This window comes from Eulemur rufifrons, chromosome 7 (genome assembly GCF_041146395.1).
Source record: "Eulemur rufifrons isolate Redbay chromosome 7, OSU_ERuf_1, whole genome shotgun sequence".
NCBI classification, from domain to species: domain Eukaryota; kingdom Metazoa; phylum Chordata; class Mammalia; order Primates; family Lemuridae; genus Eulemur; species Eulemur rufifrons.
The window spans coordinates 161752263-161768154 of NC_090989.1; the positions used below are offsets into that span (position 1 = coordinate 161752263).

General features: G+C 52.4%; 1 protein-coding gene across 4 annotated transcripts in view; it reads left to right on the forward strand.

Annotated features, from left to right (window-relative positions):
- Nucleotides 1-13465, forward strand: part of FLNB (filamin B) — a 129430-nt gene extending 115965 nt beyond the window's left edge. For all 4 annotated transcript variants that reach the window (XM_069475944.1, XM_069475945.1, XM_069475946.1 and 1 more), the window contains 8 exons: nt 199-465; nt 1078-1215; nt 2183-2298; nt 5443-5575; nt 7027-7203; nt 11081-11299; nt 12151-12354; nt 13204-13465. In XM_069475944.1, the coding sequence (XP_069332045.1) occupies nt 199-465; nt 1078-1215; nt 2183-2298; nt 5443-5575; nt 7027-7203; nt 11081-11299; nt 12151-12354; nt 13204-13391 (1442 nt within the window). In that variant the 3' untranslated portion in view covers nt 13392-13465. The remainder of the gene's footprint in view (nt 1-198; nt 466-1077; nt 1216-2182; nt 2299-5442; nt 5576-7026; nt 7204-11080; nt 11300-12150; nt 12355-13203) is intronic.
- Nucleotides 13466-15892: the final 2427 nt, after the last annotated feature.

The window sequence follows — 15892 nt, forward strand, 5'->3', positions numbered from 1 at the left end:
GCACCGGGTGGCCTGAGGGCCCTGCCCGCTCCGTGCCGGCCACAGCAGGGCCGGCATCCAGCCTGAAGCACCCCACGTCTGCCGGCTGCACCGCCTTGGCCTCTGCTGCTTGCCTTGTGTGCCGTGCCCTGCCCTGCCCTGCCGCGGGCCCTCGCCCTAACCCTCCTCTCTTTCTCCCAACCTCCCACCCTCTTTCAGAAATCGACAGCAGTGACATGTCGGCCCACGTCACCAGCCCCTCTGGCCGTGTGACCGAGGCAGAGGTTGTGCCCATGGGGAAGAACTCGCACTGTGTCCGGTTTGTGCCCCAGGAGATGGGCGTCCACACGGTCAGCGTCAAGTACCGTGGGCAGCACGTGACTGGCAGCCCCTTCCAGTTCACCGTGGGGCCGCTCGGTGAGGGAGGCGCCCACAAGGTCCGTGCAGGGGGCCCCGGCCTGGAGAGAGGAGAGGCAGGAGTCCCAGGTGAGCGTTGCGGGCAGAGTTTTCACTTGAGAAGAGTAAGAGTTGAGCCTAGGCCGTGTGAGACCCGCACCCATCCTAAAGAGAAGGCTCCGATAGATCGCGGTAGGGCGTTCTTTAAAACAGGGCATCCGTGACTACGTATGGGAATTGCTTGCTTACGCAAAGCTAAGCAGGTTTCTTGCTAAGGGCCTTCTTGGAGCCTGTAACTTATTAGTGTGTGTCCAGAGGCCAGCAGAGTAATGACTCTGTTTCCAGAGCATTGGCAGAGCTAAAGTTCTGTGGAACACACTGAAATGCTACAAAACCAACCATAAAGGTCCCCTCCCGTGGTCACTGCTGGTGGGGAAGATCTGTGGGGGAAAAAACGAACATTCTCATCTTTTTCTGGCTTGATTTAGATGTATTTAAAAGATGCCAGATTTCCCTTGAATTTAGTTATGCTTGATGGTGCTTAGGACACCTCAGTGATGGCCCTTGCTTGGGTTCCGCTTGGGGTGAGAGAAAAAGGACAGGGCTAGCAACAGATCAAACCCAGCGCTGCAGGCTTGGACAAGAAGAGGGGCAGGGGCTCTCCTGGGCTCAGTCACTAACCAGGTGTTTCTTTGCTCCCAGCCGAGTTCAGCATTTGGACCCGGGAAGCAGGCGCCGGGGGCCTCTCCATCGCTGTTGAGGGCCCCAGTAAGGCCGAGATTACATTCGATGACCATAAAAACGGGTCATGCGGTGTGTCTTATATTGCCCAAGAGCCTGGTATGTACTCGAGGGTTGCAGGAGGACATTTTCCTTGTTTGAAGATGGTTAGGTGGCAAGGAACAGACACCTATGGAGCTAGCTCAAGTAAATGAGGGATTTGTGTGTGTGGGCGCATGGGAGAGCCTCCTAAGGATCCAGTCGCAGGAAATACAGCCAGACCTCCAAGGGGTGGGGATTCCGCCCTCCTTGTCTCTTGCCTTTCTCTGTTGGCCTCTTTGCTTCTTGCTTTCATTCAGTGGCTTCGTTCTTTCCATTGACCAGCCTCTCTCTCTCTGCCCACTGTGCCCATGGCTGGCTGCCCCAGGACAGTGGCCTTGGCATCTGGTGACCACTCTCAGGATAATGTTTCAAAACACATAAAGTAAAATATATTGAATTACAAAGGAAATCAATTATATTAAAATATAGTTATCAAAATCTTAGAACAAATATGCACCCTAGAGACAAATGTAGAAATATATATCTGTCTTCATTAATACATTAAATCATAACATATATTAACTCCCTTAATTTCAAAGTAATGGTAAGTGTAAGGTCAAGATACCTGTAAAACTTTTAAATGAATATAAAAATATCTGATTTTTAATGGTGATACAAGTCACAGGTACTTCTAATATGCTATGATTTCTTGTTGACCTTTCTAAAGAAAGGAAATGGTAAATTTTAGTTAGAGGTTAGTGAAAATAAAGGTGTGATTTTGTTTTTTTCCCATTCAAGTTCATGGATCTCCTGAATTCTATACACAGACCATTTGGGGACCCTGTGGACCTGGGTTAAGAATCCCTGGCTTTTGCCCAACTAAGAAAATCATATTGGCCCAGCCACAGCTAGGTGACCGCCTCTTGGCCAGTCGGGTGTGGCCAGGGACGAGGGCTGGATTTTAGCGCTAGGTAAGAAGCAAGAGGCCACTCTGGAACCACTTTTCCAGAATCTCTGAAATGATGGGACTTTCCTGTCCTCATAGGTAACTACGAGGTGTCTATCAAGTTCAACGATGAACACATCCCCGAAAGCCCCTACCTGGTGCCGGTCATCGCGCCCTCCGACGACGCCCGCCGCCTCACTGTTATGAGCCTTCAGGTGAGACGCAAGGAAGCATCCATCTCCTTGGCCGCAGGCCGACCGGCGAGACCCTTGGGCTCCTGAGGCCGCTTCAATCCCCCGTTAGGTGCTGAGGCCCCGTTCACATTTTGACCACAGATGTTGCCAGCCATAGAGGAGCTGTCCCGTGGTGGAGCCAGCACTCTGAGAGCAAAAGACAGTCGAGGCCAGCGAAAACAGAGCACATACCTTAATATTTCTGGGCAAGTTTGTTTTTAGATGTCAATTTAAGAGAAATAAAGGAAGCCTTTTAAAGGGATAAGGAGGGCTTTCAAGACAAAACAAACACAAAAATAACAGTCCAGTGATTAGCCTGCTGTTGTTGGCTGCCTCTTCCTCAAGACAGTCCATTGCAATTTATTTTATTATGATTTATTCATAGTAAGTGCGCAAGGAACTATGTTTAAAACTTTATCAGTGTTACTTCAGGAAATCCTTGCAACAGCCTGGCCAGTAGGTTCTCTTGACCCATTTTAAAGATGGGAAAACGGAGGTACAGGAAGGTTTTGGCTGCTGGGAACCAGCTAGTATGAGGCAGAGTGAGGTCTCTACGGCTCCCGGACATGTGCTCTTAATTGCAATCTCCTTCATCCCCACCCTGACGTTGTGGTAAATTGGTTGCGTGGTCCAACCTGTTGGGATACCAGGATATGTAACTTTTCTTCCTGTCTTAAACAGGTCACTTAATTCAAGGTGGCGTTAGCACCCTCAGCCAAACTGAAAACCACTGGGGATGCCTCTGGGTCTTTGCTCAGGTCACTGAAAGATAATTCGGTGTCACAACTAGGAGTAGCAATTAAGTTGTAGAATAACACTAGAATCCCAAAATATAATTTCTGGGAAAGAGAGTTTCTAAATAGCCCCCAGCTGCCCCCAATCCTTGAAAATATTGGATTGATTAAAATCTAATCTTGTATCTCAGATTGGTGATATCGTTGGATAGTGCCATACACTTGGTTTCCATCTGAGACTCTAATCTTGCTCTGAGGGAAACTGGCATACCACCAGCTGTTCCAAACATTAGTCTTTCATGTAGGGACGCAAACAGAACCCAAACCAGAACCCCAGTCCGCAAATTGAAGAGGCCTCATCGGGAGAATACCAAGGGTACTGACTGGTCACTGTGGTGCAGATGTTTTTCTTGTGTTTCATTTAAAGGCTTCTTAACAGAAGTTTCTTTTGTGGCCAACTTAACTAAAACCTACGGAGGGAGATAAACCCAACATTTGTTGAGGGCAAAGAGCTGCCTTGGTGCTTCTCGAAGATTTCTTTTCGAATCTTCCGAGGCGTTTATCTTCCTCTTGAGGATTTAGTGGCTAGTGGATTCAGGTAACGTAAATGATTCTGTACGAGAGGAGCTGGTTTGCAGAAATCGCTCCGGAAAACTTTTCTGTAGGGTCCTCTCGTCACGGTTCGGTCATAAATATTTCAATAAGCGTGCAGCAGGGTGTATATCAATCTTTTGCAACCAGCTGCTACGGCAGGAGGGACGTGTTCGGCAGCATCGTCCCCTGTTCCCGGGTCATTTAATGCCGAGTGATATGTAAATTATTTATCAGAGATTTGGTGGAGGCCTGCCCAGCAACATCTGGTGCTGGTTAGGAAAGAGAGGCATGTATTGTTTTGTCTTGCATTTGAGACTTTTTAGAAAATTGGAGTCGGCTGGTCCTCTGTGCGGGTGGGGGTGGGATGGGAGTGATCTGGTGATCAAAGACGCCTTAATTTCGTGGTCTGTGCTTCCTCCCCGGCCTCTAACCCCCAGGGCTGCAGAATCCAAAGAAGGTTCTGCAGTGATGGAAATGTTCCATATACCCACTGTGCAATATGGTAGCCACTGGCCACATGAGGCTGTTAAGCACTTCAGATATGGCCAGAGTAACTAGGGAACTGAATTTTTATTTTTAAGTGCTTTAAATTTAGGCAGTGCAGCTTTAGGGTTTTTCTACTAAGATATGATCCCTGGGCCAGCACCCTTGGCATCACCTGGGAACTTAATAGAAACGTAGCATTCCAAGCCCCATCCCAGACCCACTGGATCAGAACCTGCATTTTAACAAGATCCTCAAATGACTTGCTTAAGTGTGAGCCCTGCTGCTTCAGGAGTTATCTTCTGAGGAGTGTCTGTCCAACCAAGTTTAAACCAAAACTGCTTCTTGTAAAATTTTGTTGTTTAGGATTGGTCTATCTGAAAATACCTAAAATGTTGCTGCTTACCTTTGTTCCTGAACATCTAAACTGCTAGTTCCTCCTCCCAGAAGAGGATGTAGTTTCCAAGGCAAAGCATGAGGAGTGAAACTGACCCAAGGAGGAGCAAAAGCTGTACTCCTCCCTGTTGCTTTGTGTGGGGTACAGACAACTTCTAAAGGCATATTAATGTCTAATAAGAAACTGACATTTGTGAGCCTTTCTGTGCATGGGCCAGGCCCTGTGCTGAGTGTTACGCCTGCATAACTTCATTTGCTCCTCACAGCATCTCTCTGAGATGGATTCAGTTACTGCGCCCGTTTTACAGATAAGGAAACTGACACTCAAAGAGGTGTAGCAACTTAGTCCTATAGCTAGGAAATGGTGGTGAACCCAGCTTCCACTGATTCCTCACTGCTGTGGAGTACGGTCTCCTTTGCAGATGGAGCCCTTTGTAATAAATTCTCTCCATTCCTACCTACCCTGGAGATAACAAACAGCAGTGACATAAAACTGTGTTCATGTTTGTGAGTGCATGATTTTGTCAGCTGCCAGGCTCCTCCTAAAAAGGGAGTCCTTATGTGTTTGACCTAGAAGATATGGGTTTTCTGGCCTGCACAGGTCTTGTTTGGAATGCTGAGGCTGTAGTCCTATTGACTGGGCTGTCTGAAGTCTCCAAACCCCCAGAACTGGCTCTTTCCAGCCTGAATCAAGACGATTTGCATACAAGACCATGCAAATATGTGTCTCTGCTTTCTTACATTTTATGCTAGAAATGTGGCATGACTCACCTGCTCTTCTATTGTCAGATGTTATATGGAAAAACATTTGGGGCCTATTTTCATGAGAACTGTCACCCGGAGTCCCAAGTCGGGTCAGTGTGTGCCCCTGAGCAGGAACACCGAGGGCCATAACCTGTCTAATGTATTAAATTCTCAGGAATCGGGATTAAAAGTTAACCAGCCAGCATCCTTTGCTATAAGGTTGAATGGTGCGAAAGGCAAGATTGATGCAAAGGTGCACAGCCCCTCTGGAGCCGTGGAGGAGTGCCACGTGTCCGAGCTGGAGCCAGGTGAGCAGGAGGCCTGGGCGGGGGCCCCACCAGCGCATTCCAGCAGCACGTTCCTGCAAGCGTGCATCCCAGGGGAGGGCTGCCCTGCTGCCAGAGGCTCGAGCTCCTTCTGCCGTTGCCAGACTTTTGTTTTAATACACTAGGGTGTAAACATTTGCCAGGAACAGGGAGACCCTTTACTTGGGGGTAGAATACTCTCTCTTCTCTTCTCTTCTCTTCTCTTCTCTTCTCCTTTCTTTTCTCTTTCTTTCTCTCTCTCTTCCTTTTTTTTTTCTTTTCAAATGCTTTTTTATTTTCTGTTTTTCAGATTCACTTCATCATGATTTTTCTCTCATATTTTAACAACACCTTAAAGATTTTTATTATATTGTCGATCTTATGACATGCCATTTTACTCTGAGGAAAAGGTATATCAATGTTCCTCTCTGAATTTAAAGAAGAGAGCCTGGGTCTCTAGGGTCTAATGTCAGAAGATTTTTCTTGCCCAGTCGGTGCCTTGGTATATGGGATTCCCTGATATTAATCAACTTTAAAGAGACCATTTTGCCAGTGAACATTTATTAAGTGTCAGAGACTTGGAAGGAAGGGATGGCTGAATAATACACTATTCCTGCTCTCAGAGAGCTGCTCAGAGTCTAAAGAGGACCTGGCCAAAAAGTAATGATGACTCCAAGTGATTGCCAAGACCACGGGACCACACCTGGATGTGGGGTGGAGCCAGCTGCCCCTGAAACGCATCGGCTTTAAGAGAGGAGGGTGGGGACCCCGATGGGGCCTGTCGGGGAGGGGCAGTGCCACAGGACCTAGGGCGGCCAGCGCCACGGGGACGCACCTCTGTGGAGAGTACTGGCGGAGGAGAGGGCTTGGGTGGAGCTTTGGGGAACACCGGTTCTGAAGGGATGAAGAGTACAGGGGGCCAGGGGAGGCCAAGAGACTGGAGAGGTAGGAGGAAAACGGGCTGTCTGCACGCCAGGTGGGAGGGCTTCAAGGGGGAAGGGCTGGTCGGGTGGTGCACTCTGGATGGATATCCTAGGCGCCCATTTCAGTTAACAGATTATCTTGCCACATGCTGTGACCCAGTCACACGGCGCAAATCCCTACCCTGTGCGTACTTCATAGCTTTGAGCTTCATTAAGGGGCACTAATGCCAATTGGAACCATTTGTTTCCCCTTCAAGTGGCCAAGTAGAGAAACTTGGTGAGAAGGGAGCTTTCCCTAAAGGAAGGAAGTATTCTTCTGAGGCAGGGGCCGGAGTGTTGAACGTAGGATTTTAGATTTGGATGTATTTCCCAACGGGTTGAAACTCAGCGTCCTGGGTGCCAGGCTCCCAGGAGAACGGTCGCCTTTCAATGCTTCGAGACTGGCCTCGCAGGTTGGCCTGCTGTCCTTTGTCCTTACCTAACCCAGTGGTCCATTTCCCTACTTCACCGTGCCTTCGCTTGTTCTCCTAGATAAGTACGCTGTTCGCTTTATCCCCCATGAAAATGGCGTCCACACCATCGACGTCAAGTTCAACGGGAGCCACGTGGTTGGAAGCCCCTTCAAAGTGCGTGTCGGGGAACCGGGACAAGCGGGGAACCCTGCCCTGGTGTCGGCCTACGGTGCAGGGCTCGAGGGGGGCACCACAGGTAACACGCTACTCCTCTTCTCTGAGTCTTAACTGAGCCGGTCCAGGGACCAAGCCAGATGGAAACCTTCAAGCGCCGTGGAAGCGTTTTATACGCACTCCCCGGGGGAACTGGAACAGCAATGCACGCTGTGGAGGCTCTTGCTGTCCAGAGTTGTTTGGGGAGATGTGGTTTGACCTGCGATAAATCCAGAGTGAGGGCTTGATGGCCGTGTCATCACACCTCGTTACTGCTTGTTGTGGTTCAGATGTCTTCCCCTGCCAAGTTTCTTGACTGGGACAGGATGCTGGTGGTCAGGGAACGCAGCTCGGTGCCATTAATTTTGAGGATTTCTTTGCCTGCACAGAATTCACAATGCGTCTGGCAGGCCGCCCGGGCCTCCTATCCATCTACCGTTCCTTTAAGGGTGCTGGGCTCCCAGAAACACACCGAGCGGCAGTAAGACCATCGTGGCCTGTCTCTTCCTCCTTTTACTCTCTGGTCCTAACGGAGGAGGAGAAAACACTGAAATGGTCAAAAGATTCTGAAGTTCTTTGGACCTGTTACAATTTATTTTTATTTTTTGCCACAGATGGGATACATTTGACTGTAAAAAGTCCAGGCAGTTGAAAGATATAAAGTGAAACTCACTTGGGCTTCGTCTCTGCCTCCTCCCCCATCTAGGTCCAGGAGTAAACACTGCGAACAGTTCAGGGAGGATCCGTAGGGAAGATCTGTCTGTCTGCCGTCTTGGTTGCTGGGTGGATTAGCTAGTTGGTTCACGAGAGCGGCAGACACAAAGTTTTGCTTTTATTTTACAGAGGTCATCTTATTGCACCTATATTGGTGCAGCTTGCCTTTTTACCTTGACATCGTAAAGATCTTTCTGTTTCAAAACACACAGATCTACCCCCTTTTAGGACTGCTGTAGCCAGTATTCCTATCACGAGCCGCAGTCATTTGAACAGTCCCCTAGAGGTGGGCACTGGGTGGTGCCCGGTGCCTCAGTGTCACGGAGGATGCCGGGGTGGGGAGCCTGTCCTTCAGGCTCCTCTGCGGGGGAAGTCCACGTGTGGACTCATGAGACACTGTTTGGTGTTACTTTGGACCCTCTGGGGAAGGCAGCGGTCCTGGTTTCTCAGGTCCCTGGTGTGTGCACCACCTTTAATCCCCCACCATGAGGTGAGGGGGGTGGGACAGGCTCCCTCCCACGGGCGAGGGGGTGGTTGGCCGTGGTTACCTGGCATCGAGCCCTGGGGAGCGAGTATCCTGAGTGACTGAGGGGCCCTGCCCAGGTGCCGCAGTGACTGATGGGCTGGCGTCCCGCCCAGGACTCTGGCCAAAGCAGTGGCCTCGGCAAAACCACCCACAGCGGTGGCGCGAGTGCTGCCAGGCTCTCCAGGTGAATCCAGTCCGGCTCCACACGGCCTGCGGGCCAGCGGCTTGGCTTTTGTGAAAGGCACAGTATCCTTTTGCCCTGGGTGATACTCATTTTACAGATGAGGAAAGTGAGACGGAGAGAGGTTGAGTGCTCAGCTGGGAGGAGGCAGAACGAGAATCAGTCCAGGTCCTTGACCTCAGAGCCTGTGCCCTTAGCTCCCAAGCTTTGCCACCTCCCCAAGTGGCTGGCTTACCCAGAGGCAGTGACTGCATGCCTGACCCACTTTGGGGGTGTCCTAAACCAGGACCCCTGTCCTCCCAGCTGCCCTGGAGTGGTTTCTAGGCAGCAGTGGCAGGCATTCGGCCCCTGGCAAGCCACCCACCATCAAGGACCCAAGGGGGGTCCTCTTAGCACTTGGAGCACACAGCAGACCTTGGTTCAGGCCCCACGTGGGCCAGGAGCCATCTCACCCTCCTGCTGGCTCGCGCTGGCTGTGCCCGGGGCCCTCTGCCGCTTCCTCTTGACGGTCTGCACACGTTGGAAGCACGGGTTTCAGGCTGTGCTTTGCCAGTGCTGGGCGCCACAGAGAAAGGGAGCTAGTCTTGCAGGGAGGCTCCCAGCCAGGAGTGGAGAGGTACAGAGCAGGCCTGTTCCGAACCCTGTGTAAATATTGCTCTTGTCACGGGGAAGGCGTCTTGTTTTTCTAGCCCTCTCGCTCCCAAGCCTTTCCCCAAATACCCATTCTGAGATTACACAGCTGCAGTGTGAATGGAATGAAAAGGTATCTGTGCTCGGCTGCCAGCGGGCCCAGCATCCTGACCTTCTGAACAAAGCAAACTTCCCCGTGTTTTTGTGGGTGGGTTTGCTGTATCTCTTGGCTGAAGCTTTAAATGGTCCATTCTGCAGATTTTAGAGCAGGGGAATGTGGGGAATTTGAGGTGGGACTCTCTGCTGGAGGGGGGTTGAAAGGTTGGGAGTTAGACCAGGGAGTTCCAGATTCTTGGGAGGAGTTTTCCTGCAGAAATGGTCCAGGAATCCTGATATGCTCACGGTATACCCAGAAGAGCCTCCTTCCCTCCCACTGCCCCCTCACCTGCCTTAGAGTGTGAGCTGCTTCCTGGTCATGCCGTCCCCTTTTGCTCACCAACCCCACCCCTTCCCCACACAGCCCCCTGCCTCCCGGGGGGCTGCTGCTTGAGGGGCTTGTTGGCCGTGCAGATTAGATACCCTGACAAGGGTGAGATAGTGAGGGGGACCTTGGGACAGGAGCCCCAGGAGCTTCCAGAAACAGCTGGGTTGTGTTTGAGGGTTGCATGATAGCAGCTCCTTTGTTTCATTGATAACCAGAACAATAATTCTTTCTCTGGCCCGGGAGCTATAATTAAACCAAAGTACTTCCCAGCTGGGCCAGTGTCTCGGGCTCTGGCAAAAGCACAGCCCTGCGTGGGGGAGCTATGCCAGGGGTGCCCCATAGAGGGCTCTGTCACGGGCATGCAGCTGGTGTCTGGACGCCCAGGCGACCCCCACTGACCACCTCAGCCCGCTCTAGACTGGAAAGGGTGCCGAGGGGGTGGGGGCTTTGTGGAGCAGTGCGCTTGGGCAGAAGTGCCTCTGTGGTCGCTGGTTGGCACTCTCTTTTGGCCCGGCTTTCCTGTTGTTACGGGGCAGGCTGTCTGTGCCAGAGGCCCTCACCGGGCCAGCCAAGAGGTCAGGTGCTTAGGGCTGCAGTTAGGGCATCTGAGGCAGCCCCACTGTCCATTCAGTGGCCAGGCGACAGGCCTGGCACCAGAGCCCTGCAGATGTGGTTCAGAGCGACTCTACCACCTTCTAGTTGTGTAGCATGCCTGGCAACCTCCCTGAGCTCAGTGTCACTTGTGAAAGGATCCTGTGCCATGTGTGTGCACAAGGATGCTCAGCACAGGCTCTGGGGCCCAAGTGGGCGCGTGTGCTCAGCCAGCAGGAGCTGCTGTTTGGTTCCGGCGCCTGTTGCTGGCATTTACGGCAGAGTGGGTGGGCCAGCAGGTCGCAGTGACTGTGCCAGTCTCCAGATGGTGTTGGGGGCAAGGAGAAGGAAGGGAGGAGGTGCTGGGCCTCCAGGGCTTCTCTAAGACCACCCACAGGAGAAAGGAAAGGCCAGAGGGGCCCACACCTCCCCCACCCCCAGAGGCAGAGCTGGACCCTGGCAGCTGGAGCAGCACGGCAGGCTCACAGCATGACTCAGGCTTCTTGCGCGTAGCGGTGCCCAGAGGAGAGAACAGGGTGTCCATGCGGCTGGTGCTGGTGGGCGAAATGTCAGCCACGCTCCTGCCTCAGCCTGGGAAAGGGAGCTACCACCCCCAGGGCCTGAGGTTCTCTGTGCAAGGAGCTGAGAGCTCGTACTCCCACACCGTCAGGCAAGCCCTTCGTGCGACCAGTGTGTGTCCCCACCACTGCCCCAATGCTCCTGGGAAAGCCCCCCACACCACAGACCCCCTCCCTCCAAACCGTCAACACGGCATTCCCTCTTCCTTTCTCCAGGTATCCAGTCCGAATTCTTCATCAACACTACCCGAGCAGGCCCAGGGACGTTATCCGTCACCATCGAAGGCCCGTCCAAGGTTAAAATGGATTGCCAGGAAACCCCAGAAGGGTACAAAGTCATGTACACCCCCATGGCTCCCGGCAGCTACCTGATCGGCGTCAAATATGGTGGCCCTAACCACATCGTGGGCAGTCCCTTCAAGGCCAAGGTGACAGGTAATGATCTCCTCCTTGGGAGTTATTCCTCCTCCCCGCAGAGCTGGTCTTCTTAGAATAACAATAGGAACTGTGGATTATTTTAGATATGTTGAATGTACTTTAAATCTTGAATGTCAAGAAATGGTATGATATGTCAGAGGGCGGCGTTTGAAACTTACAGAATGAGTCCACAGTGTGGGGGCGAGAAACCACGTTAGATGGTTTTCTGTCCCTAACAGAAAAGAAGAAATGTTTACATATGTGAAATCTTATTATTTATAGGTTCATTGCAAGATAATTAGAAAATCCCAATAGAAAAATCATCCTCTTGTGCAGAAAATCATTTTTGATACTATATGTCCTCCCAAACTTTTACTTTGCTTTTACATAGAGTCTTTTCTTTTTTAAGACAGAGTCTCACCCTGTCCTACAGGCTAGAGTGCAGTGGCGTCATCATAGCTCACTGCAACCTCAAACCCCTGGCCTCAAGCGATCCTCCTGTCTCAGCCTCCCAGAGTGCTAGGATTACAAGCATGAGCCACTGCACCTGGCCCATGGAGTATTTATATAAACGGAAATATGCATTCCACTAGGTGGCCTGTCTTTCTTTATATGGGAGGGATATTTCTAGGCCTTGTCAGCCAACGCCAGAGTTGCCCATTTGCCCAGAAAGCCAGATCCTCGTTGTATGAGGTGGGACCCCAGGGGGTTTGGAAGACATTATAGGTATGAGATAGGGGTATGGTGGCTTTTGTATCCAGGTGTTGTGGTTCGGGGGCTCTTGCACTGGCCTGTCCTCTGGCTGAGAGATCCCTCTTAGACTGGCCATTCACACCCCCCTCCCTCTCTTCCTTCCTCCCTTGTCCTAGGCCAGCGTCTGGTCAGCCCCGGTGCAGCCAACGAGACCTCCTCCATCCTGGTGGAGTCAGTGACCAGGTCCTCTACGGAGACCTGCTATAGCGCCATCCCCAAGGCATCCTCGGACGCCAGCAAGGTGACCTCCAAGGGAGCGGGGCTCTCGAAGGCCTTCGTGGGCCAGAAGAGCTCCTTCCTGGTGGACTGCAGCAAAGCCGGTAGGCAGCGCGGGCCTGCTGGGGGCATAGGGGTGCAGGGTGGGGAGGGGCGTACACTTTGGCCTTCCCAGCTGAGGGTTCCTGCAGTGCCCACCCTCCATGTAACCCAGCCATTTGCAAGTAACCATGTCCATTAATCTGTTCTACACTTTAATATTTTTGAATATTTTCTTCCCTTTTGCCCCTTGATTCTTCCACATGACCTCAGAGTGGATAGGAGAGTTGGCGTTATCCCATTACAGATGGGCAAACCCGTCGGCACCCGGCGCCTTCTCTGCCAGACCGCTGTAACTGCAGTGTGAACGCGGGTATTGGTTTGGGTGTCGTGATCAGTTGCCCGGGTTCTGGCGTCCACACTTAGCTGGAACCCTGGCTCCACCACTTCATTCATTCATAAAGCTTATTGGCCGTGTGACATGGACAAGCTACTAAATCTCCTTCTAAAAATCAGTTTCTTCTTCTCTCGAATAAAAATAATAGTACCTTTCTTAAGGTTCTTGTGAGAGTAAATGAGAAGATCCTATTATAAGAGCCGACAGTTACAGAGCCCCCACCATGTGCTAAGGGCTTGATCCGTCCATAACTCCTGTCACGTCACAACTAGCCCGTGAGGTCGGAGCCATTGTCCTTCCCTGTTTACAGACGGGGGCGTGACGGTAGGGAGAGGGTGAAGTTCCATGTCCAAGGCCACCGGGTAGAAAGCAGCAGGGTAGTGATTTGAGCCCACATCTCAGGCTCTGTGGGCCTCTGCGTGTAATGACCACACTCTCCCACTATGACCCATATCCCCACCTCTCGTGCCTGCCCTTGTGCCTGTGCGTGGAGTAACCACCTTCTCCTGCCTCCCAGGTTCCAACATGCTGCTGATCGGGGTCCACGGGCCCACCACCCCCTGCGAAGAGGTCTCCATGAAGCATGTAGGCAACCAGCAATACAACGTCACATACGTCGTCAAGGAGAGGGGGGATTACGTTCTGGCTGTCAAGTGGGGGGAGGAACACATCCCCGGCAGCCCCTTCCATGTCACGGTGCCTTAAAATGGTTTTCGTCAAATCCTGGGACGAGTTCTATGGTTGCTTTTGTTGCTTGTTTGTAATTCATTTTATACAAAGTCCTCCAGCCTGTCTGTGGGTCTGAAACCCCACCCCTAAAACACTGCTATCCTAAAGTGCCTCCAGAAGTAAGTCTAGGCTTGGCTCTGGGGGGACCTGTTGGGGAATCCTAAGAAATGCAAGCTCGTTCGATGGGCCAGGAAGATCCCAAGCACTCTTGGTTCAAATTGGAACTCCTGGCGGCAGAGACCCCCTGCTGCAGACAGACCAAGCACATGGGCGAGACCGACATTGTTTCAATGAAATTGGCTAGACTACGCTACTGGTTCGCTCTTCAGCGTTGATGAAACGAGGCTAGAGAGATGGGGGCAGGGGAAAAGAAGGGACCTAGTTTAGGTCATGACTAGCCCGGGAGATGGATTAAAGCCAGCTTACTCTATCCCTGTGCCCGTATTCTGTAAGAAAAGGCTCTTAGGTAGCTAGCAGCATTGTAACACTACTCATCACCAGTCCCCACGCTCTGTGGCCTTCTTACACTTCTCAGCGGGCAGGGGGGACACGGTGGCAAACGGGCCTGAATGGCATCGAGTGCCTGTCCCTTTAGGACGATTATTTCTTGCAGCGTCATCACGTGTGACCAGCCCGACAGCCGTGTTTTTGCTTTAGTTTCTCAAGTCCCTTCCAGGCACTTGGTCTGAGGAAATTGCGCAGTGGCGTGCAGCGCTCCACTTGCCAAAGACCCCTTTTAACCAACACTAGCCCTTGTTTTAACACACGTTGGTCAGCCCGGTGCCCTCGCGGCGAGGCTGTGCGAACTGGAGCAGCCCGAAGCCTGGTGCGGAAGGACCCACGCGTGTTGGAAGCTGGGACGTGGAAGCCAAACTGGAATCAAATGCCGACTGTAAATTGTATCTTATAACTTATTAAATAAAATGTTTCCTCCGTAAAGTTCCCCTGGCGTTCTTGGATGGTCGCGCTTCTGAGCAAATGATTTGAGCCTCTGACCAGCTCTCCCAAGCCCTTGGCTGAAAGAACACAGGTTAGCAACTTGTTTCAGCAACGAGCCTGGCCTCCTTTTGTCGGGCTGGGGCAGAGGGGTGGGGCTGGGGGTGTTTTTTCCTGATGATATTGGGAAGCTCTCATTCTAGGGAATGCTACCATCATCCCCTCCTCCTCCCGTTCTCTCTCTCTCTCTCTCTTTCTCTTTTCTACAAGAAGAGCTTCTGGCTGCTGAATGCTCTTAGGATGTACATAGAGTCCTGTGTGTACCTAGCACAGCAGTCCTGTGACACCGTTTTATGACTGCACTAACTCAGGTGCTGCGTTCACATGTTTGCAGACTCCTGGGCCCTGGCCCTTGTGCCCCTAGAGTCGGGGCTCTACCCTCTGGCTATTCTGTGCAGAAGCAGGAGCCGCCAGCGGAGCCGCTGGCAGGGGCCATGTGATGGGAAGTCCCTGCTGGGACCCCAGCCCTCCCAGTGGGGCTGGGTGGGAGAGAAAACAGGGAAGGGAGGCTGTGTGATCAGGATGGCCAGTTATTTACCTCCCGGGGGTGGGAGGAGGAAGGGTGGAGGAAAGGTCTGCCCTCCTGCTGGAGGGAGCAACCTCATCTGGCCTGCGCCACGAAGGACTGTTTCCTGGACTCCTAGCCCAAGAAGGCCCGTGGGCTGTGGGTAGTCCATTCAGGCTCTGCCGGTGGGGTCTGGCCAGGTCACTGCATGGTGCTGGGTTTGCCCACAGAGTGCAGGGCACCCTGAGTTCTCCACCGGGCAGCCCGGCTGGTTTCTGTTAGGGGAGGCAGCATTTGTAAGTTAAGACTGTGGACTTTGGGATCAGCACCCTAGAGCTTCAAGCTGGCTCCACCATGCACCGGCTTTGTGGTCCTGGGGAAGTTGCCTTGCCTCACCTCTCTGAGATGAGCTCACACCGGGAGCTGCAGGGACAATTCCCCATCAGAGTCTCAGCCACAGGCATCCGTGGCCAACACCTGCTAGAAGTGAGGCCCCTCCACAAGGCCGTGCCAGAGCTGCGTGTTAGCACCTGGGGCTGCACCTCCGGGTCCCCTGCATGCAGCGATGGTGGTGTTACCCTGGGACACATTTCCCCACTAACACCCACTGCCACCTGTGACATCAAAGACAGCTCAGGGTGGGAATCTGTGTGCCTCTCCACTGGTCAATGGCTAGAACCACAGGGCCACTCTTATCTGTGCCTGGGCTTGGCTGCCGTGGAAACCGCTGTTGTTTGTGCAAATACCTTGAAAACTTTGAAACTTGAGCCTGGACAGGCGTGGTGCCAGGTCCTGTCCGATTTTCCCTGGTTGACTTTGCCCCTTTCCTACTAGGAGCTGATGGCGTGGCCGGTGGAGGTTGTGCAGACAGCAGCGCCCTGCCGCGGCCCTGCCCCCTTGTAAGCACAGATTCCGCCTCCCCCCACGACAGATTCTCTTTGCAACCCAGGGAAGCGCTCACAGCAAGGCCGCCAAG